The sequence below is a fragment of the Mastacembelus armatus genome, chromosome 3 (genome assembly GCF_900324485.2).
Source record: "Mastacembelus armatus chromosome 3, fMasArm1.2, whole genome shotgun sequence".
NCBI classification, from domain to species: Eukaryota; Metazoa; Chordata; class Actinopteri; order Synbranchiformes; family Mastacembelidae; genus Mastacembelus; species Mastacembelus armatus.
In genome coordinates this window covers 10,908,313-10,925,673 of record NC_046635.1, presented here as the reverse complement: position 1 = coordinate 10,925,673, position 17,361 = coordinate 10,908,313, and the positions used below count along the sequence as shown (strand labels likewise).

Sequence of the window (17,361 nt, the reverse complement as noted above, 5' to 3'; positions counted from 1 at the left end):
AGAATACAGGTATGAAATATGAAAAACGTAGCAGCCTAGTTTAATTTCACTCTGTGAGCCTGCTATTGGCTACGGCAGCAGAGATTGGTATTTATGCATACTTTGATGACTGCAGGCCATGAGCTCCTTTAAAATGTTACAAAAACCCTGTATTGTAACACATTGTAGTAGCAGACAATTATAGAATGGCAAAAAAAGTTCACTTTCATATCTTACAGGGAAGGAAGTAGCATAGAGATGATTGTATAATCCGTATACTGAGGTATCGTTTTGTTAAAAATGTAATAATTGTGCCATTGTCATTTATTCTAAAAATGCATTAGCCCAGCTGATAATGTAGTTATGCACTTATGCCCCTTATCCATTATACACCAGTTTTAGCACTACTTGGCCCCATTAAGACTCCGATTTGTTTTTCTTAGGTAACCATTTCATCGTGCAATATGACCAATAATACTTCAGTTCTGCATATTCCTGCTCCCCTCAGATACTTTTCCTGTGGAGAGGAGCAGGAAGCAGTGATTGAAATTAAAGCCTTTCCATCTGCAACCTCCACAAGAGCCCTCACTGCAATGAGTGCCCAGGACCAGCAAGCCAGAGAAAGCACAAATCAACACCCATTGATTCATCGTTTTTAATCAGCTGGGTTTCAACAAGAACCGGATACTCTCTCATTACATAAATTGGTGAATTGTTTAGTTTATCTGAAAAACACAACAATTTAACTACACAGTGTTTGTTAGATGTACCTTAAAAGTTAATGTTAAATATACAGCACCATTTTAGTAAGCAACAAAAAACATACACAATAGTAAAACATAATGCCAATTCCTTCTATTTGACACTACCACAACCACTCAGAAATGATCATGCATTTATTTATGTTTAACAGGTTTCTTGCTTTCTTTTATGCCATATTTAGCATGAACACAAGGTGGCACTACAACCTCAAGATGATGTCAGCTTCATTTGGTCTTTAGAAAAGTTGAAACTATATATTACAATGGGTAATCTGATGCCTGCACCCACTCTAATAAATTCATCACAGAATTCAGCACTGTTTATCTCCATGTTTTTATCAGCGTGGAAAAGCAGTAAACACAATAAGCAATAAGCACAATAAGACATGCAACGATGAAAAACAACCTGCAGCATTGTTACTGTGATAGTGAGACACTAATAAAGATCATGTGCAATGAGATGGTTTAAAATACTGTTAAACACTAAAAACTACAAATACTTTCCTCCCACACGTCTATGTACGAAGCAGCTTACATAATCAACAGTATATTTTACAATAGAAGCCCTTTGCCTAGTTTTGACCCAAAGCCATTAGTCCTTTTTACATCAATGTCAGACTTGATGTTGTGGCAGCAATTGTGACCACACAGAATAGAGCTCTTATGAGACAGCATACTGGAGATGTATAATGCCCTCAAAGAGACATCATTCCCCATGACTGAATTGCCTGATGTTTCTATTAGCAGTCTTCCTCAAGGAGAGCTGAGGCTGCTAATGCACAACACTCCAGTATCCTGAGAGACCTTCTCAGCAAAAATCTCAAACGACTGGAAAAACACTTATGGATGCCACAAAAATGAACATAATCCCCGACAAGCAGTTTGAGTTAGTTTAAATGTTTGCTTATTCATTAAATATATTCTCAGTATTTGTATTACATAGGAAACTGTTACAATAAAAAAAAAATTTCAGGCACATATAGGGAAACTATGGTAGCAAAAATAAACACATTGACACAGAAACGTGAAATTTTCTGTCTACAGAGAGGGAGTCCCCTGCAGGTTTTGCAGCTTTGACAGCTGTCTAAAAGGTTCAGGAAAATCATTTACCTCCCACAATAAACACACTCCCAACTTTACCTTTTTACTGAAGGAGGTAGACTAGGAAATATTAAAAGTAGGAAGCATTAAAGCCATTTAAGAAATAAAGGCAGACTTTCTTTTCTGCCAAAACAACATTTCTGAGCCTCTGCATCATAAAGCATCAGTATGAGTTAATAAAACAGCTTATATATCTCAGTTTGGTCACAAATATGTCAAATAAAAATCTATAAAAATTGTCTAGTTGAAAAAAATACATTTAGCCTGTGAGCAAACTCGCTTCATAGCAAAACTCTGTTATTTGTAAACTGCATTCATCACATCACTTCGCTTGGAAGTATTTCTGTGGTTGTTTCTTTCTAACCTCATACACTACAAAACTAGTTTAGTTGTGAAACTACTTGTAGCTTAACAAGTTGTTGCCCCTATATGTATTCACAGACATGTTGATCCTTCATCAGGAACAACACCAGGCACATAAGGAATCACATTTACACCCAGCCATTATATTCTCATTTCATTATTTTCAATCATGTTCTTTAAATTCAATGTCCTATCTAACCCTGTTATCTCACATGGCACTGGTACCTAGTAATTAGCATCATCCAGCTCAAATTATTAATCATAAGACATTTCATCAGATATAAAACACTGAGTGCAACAATTACCAAAAGCCAATGACAGGACAAATGTTCACAGACTAACTTTATGATGAAAGAGTCGTTCTACTTTCAGAAGTTACACTCATTATCAGACAAAAGTGGAAATGTTCCTCTGACTCATATAAAGGTCATCAAATTTGACAATACATACAATGGTCACAATCATATCCAAAGACAGTAGTCTTTGGGATTATGAATTATAGCAGATGTCAAATCTTAAAAAAAAGAAATTTCAAATAAGTCAATTTGCAGCTCATTCAATTTCTTTATGCTGCTTTAAATGTAGATGTCTGGCATATTATTTATTTACAATTATTTTTATTACCCTACAGACAGTCTACAGATTAATTAGTAAATGTTTGACTTTAACTGCAATGAAGTAGTATATTTACTAATGACAAATATCCAACTCGGACTAAAGAGAGATAATTCAAAGGCATATTGCTTTATTTATAGACCAACCATAAACAAGAACATTATCAAACAAAAACTATAACATTAGTAATGTAGAAAAATAACAGAATCTATACATACAAAGGTCATTAAGTCAGTCATTTTCTTTTTACATATTTTGAGACATAATCTGATACTAGACACATTTTAATAATTTCTAGAAGTTCATGGAGAAAACCATCATTTTCCACTGCTCAAACTTTAAGGACACCAAACAGGAATGCAAAGGCTAAAATTAATTGCATACAACTTTTCTGAATTTCTGGAAAATTATTCGCTTAATCCAGTTTAAACCTAATCTTCACCATCACAGTTACAGCCTATTCAGACATAAAAGACGTGGTCATTGCCAAATTAATTGCGTACTCTATTAGAAAATACTGATGGGAAGATCACGGGCTTAAGTTCAGAAAATAAATAACCACAGCTTCAGAAGTTTTCCAAGTTATCTCTTGCCAGCGCAAATCTGGTGACCTTTCTTTAGTGTAGCTGCTTAATTACTTTTCTCCTTGCATACACCCAAAGGCTGTGACTTAAAGGTTAACTTCAACCAGCTGTTATGTGTGACGGTCTTTAATACAATGTTTAAACTGTAGTTTAAACTGTAGATGGCCTCAATTCTTCAAATTGCTTCTAATCTACCAGTGACATTAATCCACAGCAGTCTGAAGTCTCAATATCTTTTTTTCATGAAAAAGCCTCAAAATTCAAAGTGAAATGGGTTGACTTAAGCAAAAAGTCTGAATACACAACAGATGACACTATTAAAATGCTAATTATATAGCTGTATGCAGAATAATGGCTAATCATTTCTGGGACACAGACAAGGTTGATGACTGACTTATAAAACAAGTAAAATGTGGTTTAGAGTGTGTGCTTGAGTAAAACAAAAAATCCTAATAAATTAAGCATGTGTTTCAATCAACTGAACACTACTTTTAGACTGATTGATAAAACCAGCATAGCCTTAGTATCAGCCCATTTGCACTGCAACCCATGTAGACCATTATTTCATTTCTTGCCCTTGATAACATATAGGTACATATCAATAGCTTGGCGAGACACTTCAGAGGTCCCTCGTCATGTCCTTTGCCATGCCAACAGCGCTTTTCAGGTGCAGCTGTCCTATGCCAAGGACAATAGAGTACAGGTGGAGGATACACTTGAAGACCGCTCATGGACACTGTTGTTATTGTCCAGAATTCCTGACACAAACTGTGTCTTTGGTGTGCTGTAGCACCAAAGGCTGTCAGCCAGTTCAGGGCAGAGGGCTAGAGCCAGCCTCTGAAGGACGAGGCGGAATTTCCTGCGGAAGCTTTGGTTTATCCAGAAGTAGAAGATGCAGTTGAGAAAACCATTGCATGTTGGCAGCCACACCACCACAAACTCAATCCACTCTGGTACACTGCTACCTGAGACTGCTGTGGGGCAAAAAACATGGGGCTGAAGTAAGGCCAGTAACCACAGCATTACGGTAGAACTTGGCTGACTTGTCATTATTAATCTAGCTATGATTGAGTATATAAATATTTCTATATAAAACCATATATGAGCATGTAAAATGTCAAAAAGTAAGTAAATAAAGTAAATAAATCATGTAAAGTAAATAAATCATGTAAAGCAACCTAATGAATTCATCAAATTCATTTATAGTCTAGATAATTAACACGGGTTCAAAAATTAACATAGGTCTGAAGGAGTGGAAACAACCACTTTACAATGAGGCTCACTAGCGTTAGGACAACAGCACAATTTAACTTAAGCCTGCCTGCTTCATTTTGTAGGGATTTTCATCCCTATCAGATAAATCACAGACCTCTCTGGAAAAGGTCTTCACTTCTAAAAATATTCAGCTATGACTCCACTTTCACTCTTGATTACTCCAAGACAGCACATGGTTGGGGTAAATGAGAAAAAGTCAAATACTGAGTCATAAAACTGGCCTTGATTCAGTATATTCATGCCCAGAATTACATAAATAAGTTTGACAGCTAATTCTGTTCAGTACAGGCCAAGATGAACTTGACAAACCTGTTCGGGGGGGGGGTGTATTACATTTTAAAAATCATATTAATCTTAGAGTTCTCATACAGTGTTTGAAACAAAAAAAAAAAAAAACATGACATTTATCCAGTATGTGCCTAGCCATTGCACCATTGTATTGCAATTCACTTATGAATAGTAGCTCTAAAACCCTATATCCTATTATAGAAGAACTGCCTACTCAAAATGTGATGCAAGACAGTCACTGCCTATTAGTCTAGATATGTGTTCAAAGGATGCCTGTCTTTACAGAGCAAGAAGACATAACTTTCTCTATGGTATGTGCAGGTTCATCTGAGCTTTGCCGGGTAGTTGTGCTTTGCACTAAACACTTTCCATCCATTCACCATCTATGTATTCCAAACTTTCCCCCAATAGACGCGTCATCAGCAGACGAGAGGAGTCTGCTGTAAATGGCAGGTCAAATATAGTTGATCCCTCACAAAGCACTTTATATAAACGATTATTCCAATCCGCATATCTTACCAGTGTAGATCATAGCTACCATGCAGGGTGTCCAGCAAATGTAATAAGCTGCCATCACGGGCACGAGCACTCTGGATGCAACATTGTGCCTGCTGCGACGCGCGCAGTCGTACCTGCGCAGTTTCAGCCTCTGCCTCTTCGCCGCGCACCACACTCTCAGGTTTGCGTAGGTCATGACGATGGAGCAAGGGAAAAATATTAAACAGGTCAAACTAAGGGAGTATCCGACGTTTGTAGAGTAGGATGGATTGCAAACCAGTGACGCTGTAGAAAAATGAACCTCGATGATGCCATCTGGAAATGATATTGGCGACAGTAAAAACGGGGGGAAGCACCAAGCAAAGGCAATCAGCAGCAGTGTCCTTTTTCTGGTCATCAGAGCTGAGTACTGCAGTGGGTAGAACACTGCGATGTACCTCTCTAAGCTTATCGTGGCCAGCGTGTACATGCAGGTGGAGTAGACCGTGGCATTACAGAAGGCCACGATGTGACAAAGAGCATCTGGCCCTTCGGTGTAATCCTTTAGCAGACTCACCCACAGATTCAAGGGCATGACCAGCAGTCCAAACGCAGAGTCCGAAGCAGTGAGAGAGAGGAGAAAGTACCGAGAGTTTCTTGACCAGCCGGCCACGGAGGAAGTAATAACCAGCAGAACTGCAATATTTCCCAAAGTGATCATCACTCCCAAAACGATTATTATGCTCACTTTGATGGACCTGTGAGCCAGTTCCTGGGTTCTCTGAAGGTCAGCACCTGACAGGTTGGAGTCGAGGGAAATGGAGAAGTTAAGCGTTGTATACATTTTTCATGAGTGCGACCGGATCATGGGTGAGGTGAAGCGAGAAGAGTTGGCAGAGGTCTGAACAAAGATGGGAGCTTTTACTAGAAAAGGAGCTGCAGCTACTCCGTCGGTTTTTTTTTTTTTTTTTTTTTTTTTTTAAACCGGCGCTGTAACAATCAGCAACACACCTGGAGCAATTAGTGTGGGGCGGGTACTTCTGCAACAATCATCTCTGAGAAATCACTCACTCACTGTCTTTACTTCTAAATGAGATTCTGTAATACTATTGTACTGTGTAATATCCACCAGAATACACATATGCTGTTTTTTTTTTTCTCCCCCTAATTGATTATGGGCAATCCAGGGATGTATAAATCAAGCGCTCAGAAAGCACCTGAGAGCAGGAAACCAGAACATATGGAAATGACATGCAGTCTTCCACCAATCCAGAATGGTATAAATGAATTCATGAGTTTCAGCTACACCTTATGCGGAACTGCACATTTTGATTTTTTTTTTTTTACGAATTATTTATGAATACATTTGTTTATAAAATTCAAATGTATTCTGAAACTGATGTATTCATTTGTGTGCATGTGTTTGTGCATGCAGACACAGTGAATCTGATATGCAACCTAGGCCTTCTCCCCCCCCCCCCCCCCCCCCCCCCCCCCGAAAGGGGCAGGAAGGATCCTTGTGATGTTTTTTTTTTCTTTTTCTTTTTCATGCATATCTAAATGCCATATTATCATGCCATAATTATGAGAGAGAGTTACTGGTTGCTGTAATCATTTGTGCTGTGACATGATCTCTTCCTAGCTGTTATACGATCCACTACATTGGATTATGGAGTTATTTTGTAAACTATTGGACATCGTCTCTCACGGTGCCATTCGATTCATTACACACATCAGATCAGCCATCATCACTGTGAATTACATGAAAAGGTCAGATGTCATCACTGGCCTTTAGAAGACATCATTAGGCCTTTGTCTTCATGGATAAGGTCTTGCTATCTAAGCTGCCAAGATTTTTTTTACCTCCTTGGTTGAGTTTGAAATTCATAACCGTGACACAAGATGACAGGAGAGACGGGTTTTGAAAGTCTCTCATAGCAACACTGAAGTGGGAAGGCCTCAAGTGGTTGCAGCCACTCACTACTGAACTGAGCTGCAACACAGATTAAAGCTAGAGACACTCATTCCTCAGAGAGACTTTCAAATTTTACTAGCTAACATGGATAACAATATTTGTGACTGGATGTGCTCAACAAGGATGTACTGTCCACAGAAACATGAAACCGTACTAACAAGACTAACTATGGGCAATACCCATTTAAGTCAGACTGCAGAAGCTCCACATTAGCTTCAGCAGAATGAATGCATGTTTGCACAGAGAACTGTGCATTTTGTAATCCACCTCTTGATGATGACCTGCATGCTCTCTCTACAGTTATTTCAAAATTGCAATTAACAAGGCAGTTTCAACCTTGCAAGGTTTTCACTGCATACTAAAGTTATCTCACTGTCTGGGAAAAATAAAGGTGAGATATGAAAATAATGAGTGGTCTTTGCAGCATGTTATTAAAAACTAAATATTTTCATTATCTCATGAATTATTCACGACAGAAACATTGCCATAAAAATATCTTATAAAACAGACCCTTAGATGTTTTCAATAAATATTGCTATTTCAAATGGTTCTGTTTCTTGTAAAATGTAAGTACATAAAAATCTCAATCCTGACTGTAGTTCCAGATTTGGAGGCCACCCCAAAGTGACAGGCTTCATTCCAAGCAATAGCAACGAGTCAGTCAACAATTCATCAACTACCAACAAGACCCCACAGACGATTTACACTCTGACATCTCAACCAATCATGGTCCAATTACCACAATCACACACCATCAATGTTAGGCATTCCTCCACCTCCTGTTCCAGCGACACACTTAAGTGTTTTTGTCTTCACTGCTGAGTGGTAGGTGCCAACTTCCCTCCATCAAAAAAAAAAAACAAAACAAAAAAAAAAACATGACACAAGGGCAAAGAAAAGGGCAGGAAAGATTGTCACTGACCTTTCTAACTCAGGCAACCATCTGTTTGAGAGGTATTCTTCTGTGTGACAGTCAGTCCATTAACCGACACACATCCACACACTCTTCCCAGGCACAGTCACTCACTTTTCTGCATCCCCAGACACATCACACCAATTCATATTTATGAAATCCATAGCAGACAATGAAACAATCATGCATCAGTGAAAGAGAAAGAAGATTCTAACTACTGCAGTAAAATTATCCTGAAGTAGATTTTGTGGAAATTAATGGGATGTTACATTACCTGTAACCTGACACACCAGATGGTTTGATGTGAACTGACAAATCCTGTGAGAATCCAACGGCTGTGCAAAGGTAGATGTACATAAAAAAGAAAAAGAACAAAAGTGGTTTCTCATTGTACATAAAAACTTTAGATCAATGAAAACAATTTATATTTGTTATGTAGAATTCAGGTAATTAAACAATATTTTTAACGTAATGATGGACTTCCCCAACTGAGTCATACCGTAGCTTCAAGATTATCAATCTTGTACCTCTCCCAAGAATCCACTGCTATTAATATTAATATTTTAACAGCTGTTCAGCAGCTGCAAAGTGTGCTACAGGACAAACTTTTCCTATAAAAGGTACACAGCACACAGGATGGACCGGAAAATATACAATTATATACAGTGGATGGCCCTAAGAAATAGATTTTCTGCTACCAGGGCTGGATCCCTGAGGACCGCTGACAGCTCTGCATTTGATATGTGTGTTTCTCACTGTCCTAATGAGCAGATTTCTCTCAGTGATGTCTAATATGAGACGGATGAGATGGACTCACTCTCAGGTTAATATTCTCAGTCCCCATCCTTTATGTTCACTTCATAGTCAATTGAGTGCTCCTTACCTGATTCTGTCTCAATTTGAAGAAGAGTAAAAGTACCAGTCACAAAGATGATACATGTAATACTGAAGTGTAAATATGTTATGGTATTTTTCACATAAAGAATGTCAATAATCAGGGGCAGAAGAAGTACGAGATCTTTCACTCATGTAAAGGTGGCAATACTAAGTGTAGAAATACTCATTACAAGTAAAAGACATGTATTCAAAATTATACTAGAGTAAAAGTACAAAAATATTACTATACCCCAAATTATGAAAAATAAAAATAGCCATTATGCAGAATTGTTGATTTAAGAATAATATATACGACATTGTTGGATTATAAGAAGAAGGTTTAGGAAGTGCTCTCTTAGCCACTTCCATATTATTTCAGTTTATTACTTCATTCATTCATTTAATTAATCAATGTACATATTTGTGTGAACTGTTATGACAAGCACACTGAAAGCCACTGTACCTGATTCTGATTCTGATTCATCCATTCATTCATTCATTCATTCATCCATTCATTCATTCATAAATCCTATGCTTTCAGAGTATTTCTGTGTGGCTCAAATCACGAGGTGTTTTTATATGACAGAAAGGGAGTGTGTTTCTATGTTAGGTCTACATGAGTGGGTGTGCACACACAACCTGTACTTACTTAAAGATGCATCTGTAAATGTAGTCAGTCCCATGCAAACATGAGTGAGATACAGAGATGATGAATTGCATGCAATTGAATATCCTGTGAGTGGGTGGACTCCTCCATTGGCCACCTACTTTACAGCATTTCCTGATGTGGAGGAAGGTTGCAATTGATTTGATCTGTCTGTGTATGTGTGCTTGTGTGTGTTTGTGTAGGCAGCAACACTATCTAATTCTACGAGTGAGGGTTGATGTTTAGCACAGATAGTACAGCTGGGAGGTTTGATGGGTGATTGTGTGAAAACTTGACAGTCTGGCTAACTGATAACAGGGCTCTGCCAGCACAGACAAAACCAACCTGTCAGGTTGGATGTTATTTAAGTGCTGTCTAAGATGCACCCTCAGTGCCTACACACCAATGTGTTCTCTCTGTGGACTCAAACAAGAAAAACCATCCCATGCTGAGTGTAAGCAGGTTGCTAATTCATAACATGAAATAACAAATACAGATACTGTATGTAGAAGATCAATGGAATTGAGAAATTTCATATAAATAATATTCATATGACCCAAATGCTTTATCTAAAAAATAAGTTAATCATATTATTTAATGATTTTACTAAACATCAGGACAGCATGTAAGATCTTTACTTTGTATAAAAATGATACCAGAGGTAGAGAGAGGTAGTCGATTAATAAAAACACAAATATGCTGTATACCTAAATGTTGTGTGTGGATTGAACGATAACAATCTGGCGCTCCACATTCCTAAAAAAAATCCTGGGTAATTTAAGCAGCACATATTGACCCTGTTACACAATGTTTGTATGTCACAGTGCCTCTGCTTCTCTCCCTTGTACAAAAATATCTACATCGAAGCTAGAATTTCAGTCTTGCATAAGAGCTACTCTCCTCTCATTTAAAAGGACTAGGTATTGAATATCATTGAAGATCTTTTTACTTTCAGTGTTTCGCAGAGAATCGAATTCAACTAATGTGCCTCTCTATAGTCAATCTTATGCAACAGGAGTCTAATTATCTAACATGGCTCTTAGAAAAAGGGTTGTTGGACAGTGGAATAGTGATCAACCAGAGGGCTTTGATACTGCTGTGCATCATGCATTTGAACATTAAACTACATGTATGAATGAAAAGTGGTTTAATGTGACAGAAAGCTATTAAATATTCCACCATTCCATGTTATATTTCTGCAACACTTGTTTTTCTGCCTTTGCACTTTGTCATCTCTGTGAGCTGTCATAACAAGTGAATTTCCCCGCTGCTGGGATTAATAAAATTCTTATCTTATCTTATCTTATCCAAAAATCAGTGCTGTAATTTTTATGTTCTCTGTGTTTTAATTCTTAATTTCTCAGCATAGAAAAACGTATTATGGCTTAACTGTCTAAAATACTGGACCCATTGATGTGACGTGTGTAAGTTTTTGCAAATTATTGCAAGTTATAGACACACGTACACAAGCAAAGTAGCCTGGTAGCCTTGCTGGTCAGTAGCTTTATTTTGAAACCAGTTTTCTCCATTGCCCATAGGACTGAGTGTGAGTGTGTGAGGTTGTTTTTGTCTATGTGGCCCTGTGATGTACTGGTGACCTGTCCAGGGTGTACCCCTGCCTTTCACCCAAAGAGAGCTGGGATAGGCTCCAGCAGATCTCCGTGACCCTAAGGAAAACTAAGCAGGTGGATGGATGTTATACTGCAACTTTTACTGACTTTTATGTTACTCTTTCAGGTCTTTGGAGTCTCATGGCAAGTGTGTACAGTAAAATAGCATAGGTAGAGGAGACACTGCAAAATTATAATCATATTTAATATAGGAAAAAGGGCTGAACCTTCTGTGCTGAAATGCCATTTGCCCTTGAAGATTGAGCACAGGCTTCAGTCCTAGCAGCAAAGGAGCAGGTCAAACCCAGTACTTTATACAGACAAATAATTTTGTTCATGACCTGGAGCTCATTAATTTCATTGTCTTTTCTGATTGGATATGACATTTAAAGGTGCCATCAATAAAACAGAAAATAAGATCTAGATGTTTCCATTAGAAATGACATCAGCAGACATGGACTTCTTCCAAATGCCATTTTTATACTAATAATTTTCAAAGACAGTAAAAAATTATTGCTCTTGAAAATCAGTTTTTCATATGGACTTTTAGATTTTGCCTAGATGTGTTCTGAGCAAAACTAAACCCTGTGGTTAACTAAAATAAGAACAAGTCAAAGACAACTGTGGTATAGATCAATGAAGAATATGTACACTATGTTTTTAGTCTATATGCATGTCTATACTTCATACATGGCTAGTATTTGCTGATGCACTGTGTTAAATGGTCACATAAATGAAAACATTTGTACTTTCCCTGCAAAAGTGCACCACTTGGGATTACTAGAAGAGGTGACCACTGCTACACAGTTGAAAACCATTCCTAAATAGCCGACGCTGCGAGTGTCACTCCACACCCGAGTAAAGATCAATACAAATTACTGCTGTGTAACTGCAGTAAAAAGACCTTGTGTGAGAATTATTGTGAAAGCTAAAAGTTACTGAAACTAAGATCTACAAATATATTGCACTTGTACAGTAACATCCCATACAGTGTGTCCTTTGCCATCATCCCACATATTATTCAAGCGAAGAAATATGATTCATGTCTATGTAGGTGAATTTTAACAGTATGATGATAGATTGTAAAACTTGCTGAATCATAAGTACTCTAGTAATGATATGTAGTAAGGCACTGTCACAAAAGTAATGAATGAATGAATGCCTGTCTTTTACCTAACACCCTGTTGAATGACCAGCTTACAGACAGTACTGATTAGTTTTATTCAGCCTCCTTTATGACTTTCCTCTCAGCAAGCACAGCTGGTGTCTTTCTCTTTTCTCAGTTGGTTCCTGTTGATTGTGCAGGGGAATGTTTATTATATGACGCCATCCGTGTGTGCGTCAAACCTTTGATGCTGACTAACATGCAGTGAATGACAATGAGCAGCTGAGTGAAAACTGTCCCTGAAAAGGCTGCCCATTACAGGTATGGCAATCATTTTCTGTTCTGCAGCTGTATGTACCTCAGAAAATGCAGAATTTATTAGCAGTCTAATATGCTGTCCTTCACAGCAAAATCACCAGTGTTAAATCAACTCAGAGAGTGTTATTTCATCACTAAAAAGTGTTTATATGTGTCCATTTGCAGTGTTTTAATGCTTTGTCAAACAGTACTCATTTGCTTTATAGATGCCATTGGCCACTGCTGTTTTATTTGGGTCTAGTCTTGTTTCTTGTTGTGCTATTGGGTTGGTTTTAGAATAACTGTTTTGGTTCATTGTCTTGGCATTTTGTTCCCTTTGGCCATTGATTTTAGGCTAGTCTTAGTTACTTGTTTGTTTTTGCAATAATTTTTTCTAAAACTTGTTTCTGCCTCAGTGTCTTTAGACCACCACCTGCATCCAAACGTTTGCCCGTGAGCTTATACTAACTTAAAGCTGAAGCTAATTGGTTTAAACTAAGCATCTAGGTCTTAAGCTCGCACCCTCGGTCAATTGTTCACATTTAAAGACTTTTTATTGTTGATTTAACAGTGGCGATTTTGCTGCTTTCCACACCTACTACAGCTGTTTTTCAACAACATAATTCTAGACCCATTACAGAGCAATGCAAAACAGACAAAACAAAACAGAAAGGTTTTATAATCCAAAAAGTGATTCCAGTACAGCACTAATGTACTAAAATCAATAAAATAAGTTTAATGTGAATGTTAATGTTAGTCCATTATTTATGTATAGTGTACACCATGCAGACAGATACTACGTACACATTATGTTTCCCAAAATGGAGCATATGGACACAAATACACATACACATGTTGTGAAGTGGCAGATACATTGAGGTTTATCTCTAAGACCACATGAAAAAGCTCAAAAACTAAAACAGTGTAATACTGACACTGTCAACTTTCGTCCTCAGCCTGAGGATTGCTGCCAGGCTTACAAATGAACACTTATTAAGTCAGTATCTTGAGTAAAATCACTCTATTTATCATAATAACAGAAAATCAGATAGTAGCTGCTGCAGATAAAATCTTGCAAAAAGAAAACAAACACCACTGAATGAACAGAAGAATAATAATCTGTCAGTCCTAGTTGTCAGCGCCACACTGATAAGAAACAGCTTAAGGCTTCATCACTTGGCTGAGAAAGAGAACTATTATTTGGGTTGCTAGCGGATGTTATGGTTCCACTCAGTGTCAAGTTATAATAGTGACAGTAGTATGACAAAAGACAAGTCAGACAATTTAGCTTATATTGCACATCACAAAAAACTATTGCTATCGGTGGCTTTCTTATTAACTAATTTAACTGCCTATTTATTTAACATAATAACAAGAATGAAATTAATACAGTTCATTTCTATGTAGTGATTAACATTGCAAATATGAGAATGCTAGGTAGCCAGCCAAACGCCTCAAGTCAATAAGTGGTCACTGGTCAAAGGAGAGGTGAGGAGGGTGTCAGCACGCAATGCTAAATCACTTAGGCATTTTTTGAACCCTGCTTAGAGACAGATTGTAGTTGATGTATGAGCGGTAATATGGAATTCATTTGGATTAGTAAATCAGCAATTTTTTATGACCAGATTTCAATCATTTTTAAAAATTCCAAAGTGGTTCTTTAAGATGCTTAGTCAAAATAGCGATATGAACCATGCTCACAATGATAGCGTGCTGATGTTAAGCAGGTATCACCATGTTCACCTTTCTATTGTAGCAAGACTGCAAGAAACACAAAACACAGCTGAGACATAAATATTTGATATATTTTACTCAAAACAACAAATGCCAACTTTATGGTAGCACTTGAGGAAAATTTATTCACCTATGAGGGACAGTGACCATGACCGCATGAGCAGTCCCTATAAAAGCTGTTGAGACATTTCAATCTGGCCTGATGGACGGCAGAGTACTACTCTGTCATTGACTGCAGACAGGAGACCTTTGAGGCTGTGATGGAGAGGAGGACTCTATCATGGACAACCCTGACCACCCTCTCCATCCTGTGCTGGACAGACAACGGAGCATCTTTTCCAAAAGGCTCAGACAGCTTCGTTGTCTTAAGTATTGCTACCGAAAATCCTTCCTGCCTCATGCCATAACTCTGTACAACACATCTTCCACTGTGTGTCAGATAACACCCTGGACTGACTGTCTGTTTGCTGTCACAGCGTAGCTGCTGCCTCAGTGTGTAGTAGGGATATAGAGAAAGGTGGATTTGGGATTAACAAGAATGAAAATGGAATTATCTGGGGTCTTTTTGCCAAATCTTTATCTCCACTCCAACTTTTCCTAACCATCCAACATCCAACCATCCATCCTAACCATCTATTGCATCCAAAAAAAAACAAATTTACAAGAAATTTGCATCTGTTGAAAGAACAGGCTGTCCTTTATTTGTTGGGACCCTCATGACCCAGTTCAATTCAGAAGCACCACTGATAGAGAAATGATTTCAGTGTGTGTGTGCACATTTATTCAGAAAATATGTTCTGTAAACCTCAGAGGTGGCATAATAAATAAATAAAGACCCTTTCCGAATAGTTAGACCTGTTTTTGATAACTCAAAATATAATGAATATATACTTAGGTCAGTTTGTCTTGATTTTGGCACAACACTTTTCAATCATAACAGTCTGTGCAAAGACAGAAAACTACTATTTATACATATACATACATTTATACACTTATACTATACATTTATACATACCAACAACAGGTTAAAGTATAGTACTCCACCTGGAGTCTTTCATAATCAGTCTTTGCTATATGTTTTTTATAGTTGGTCATTTTATTGTCTCTTCTTTTTTTCTAATCAGCATATGAACTTAAACTACTGTGCATTATATCCTTTTTAGCTGCCACAGTGCTTATGAGTCACAGGTGTAGAGGAAATGATATTAAATGGAAGGGATGAAAGAGAGCTGTAAAGTCTGTCACACATGGGACACAGCAGCAGCAGCCAAAAACACATTTGTCGCTCTTTGCCGATGTGCCCATACTAAAGCCTCCATTTGACAAAAGTGACACTGTCATCATTTATATTCACCAAGGCTGCCACAATATTACTGTTTTAATGATTCATTAATAGACTCATTGTTGGAACATAAGCTTATATAAGATGTGTTACAGTACATTGTAAAGGTAGGTACTATAAATATGGTAGAAGGTAGAAATAAGGAAAGAATAAAGCTTTTTCCTGTATTGTATGGATTCCATGGCTGTGTTCTTCCTCAATGAAATGATCAGGAAGTGTTTGAGTTTCAGCCTTTATATTATTAATACATATACAAATAATATATATGTAATATCTATTAAGGATTAGACTAATTCATTTAGTGTTCCTTCTAGTTTACCTATGTTCAAAGACACTGTGTCACTTTTCTTATGATCAATTTTCCCTTTTGTCTATTATTACAATAATCATGTTAGTTTTATTTAAAATACACCTAAATACATTGCTGTAAATCTTGCCCAAAATCTCTTTAGTGCAAAGCATATCATTGGCCTATCATTGGTATGCAAAGTTGCTGTGGTATCAAGAAGATCAGTACATATATGTCTGAATTCATTCATAAGAATCTGGGGAATCAGGGAATGAGACTGGTCAGAAACAACAAAAGATAAAGGCATAATAATTAAATTGGAGATTGATAAACCATGGGATAATGCTAGAGCCCAGACATTTCTACAGCAGTGAGTTAAATTGTGAACATAAAACCACAAAGAGCTAAAAAAAGATTTACTACAAGCATCAGTAAGTTTATTTCCATGAATATTAAAATTTCCCATGATAATGATGTTTTCAAATGATGATTACTAACTGCATATGTTAAAAACATCTTCAAACTCATCTCCCCCACCAGTTTTAAAAGAACAGGCGGTATGGATGAAGGTATAATCAGGCAGAGATGCCTTGGTGAACAGAAGGTCATAGCCTGGTCTAAGCCACATCTGACATAGACCCAGTGTATCCAAATTATATTCTTTAGCAAGCCTCACTGTCTGATAATTATTATTATTGTTTGTAAAATAACAAAGCTTTTCAGTGTTCTAATTGATTGATCGTTGGTGCGTGAGGAAAATAAATCATATTGCAATATTATGACATTAAATGCTGAGATTAGTTTTACTGAAACAGTGGCCAACTTAAAAAAAAAAAAAAAAAGGAAGCCAAAAAGAACAATAATGAGTGAGAGTGAATGTGAAAAGAGACTTGAATGGGAATGATGCAGGACTGTGAGAGATGGAGCTGTCTGCCACTGACCAATGACTGCATGATGATGTAGTAACCCTAATTATCAGACAACTCATTTAGCCTGACAGAATGATTTACAGCCACTGGAAATATATCCGCTGCATCCATCGTGAAACTCAACACACACATACAGACACCAAGCATTATATGTCAGAAACTGCTACTCTATTGAGTGATATTTAATGTGTGTATATTTAGA

The 17,361-nt window shown here is 37.3% G+C and overlaps 1 protein-coding gene across 1 annotated transcript; it reads right to left on the bottom strand.

Moving 5' to 3' along the window:
• Positions 1-4,081: 4,081 nt before the first annotated feature.
• Positions 4,082-6,287, bottom strand: LOC113138186 (D(4) dopamine receptor). Its single transcript, XM_026320424.1, has 2 exons — positions 5,486-6,287; positions 4,082-4,377 (listed from the first exon to the last, which is right to left on the bottom strand). Exons 1-2 carry the CDS (start codon positions 6,285-6,287, stop codon positions 4,082-4,084), a joined length of 1,098 nt encoding a protein of 365 aa, XP_026176209.1.
• Between the last annotated feature and the right edge of the window lie 11,074 nt (positions 6,288-17,361).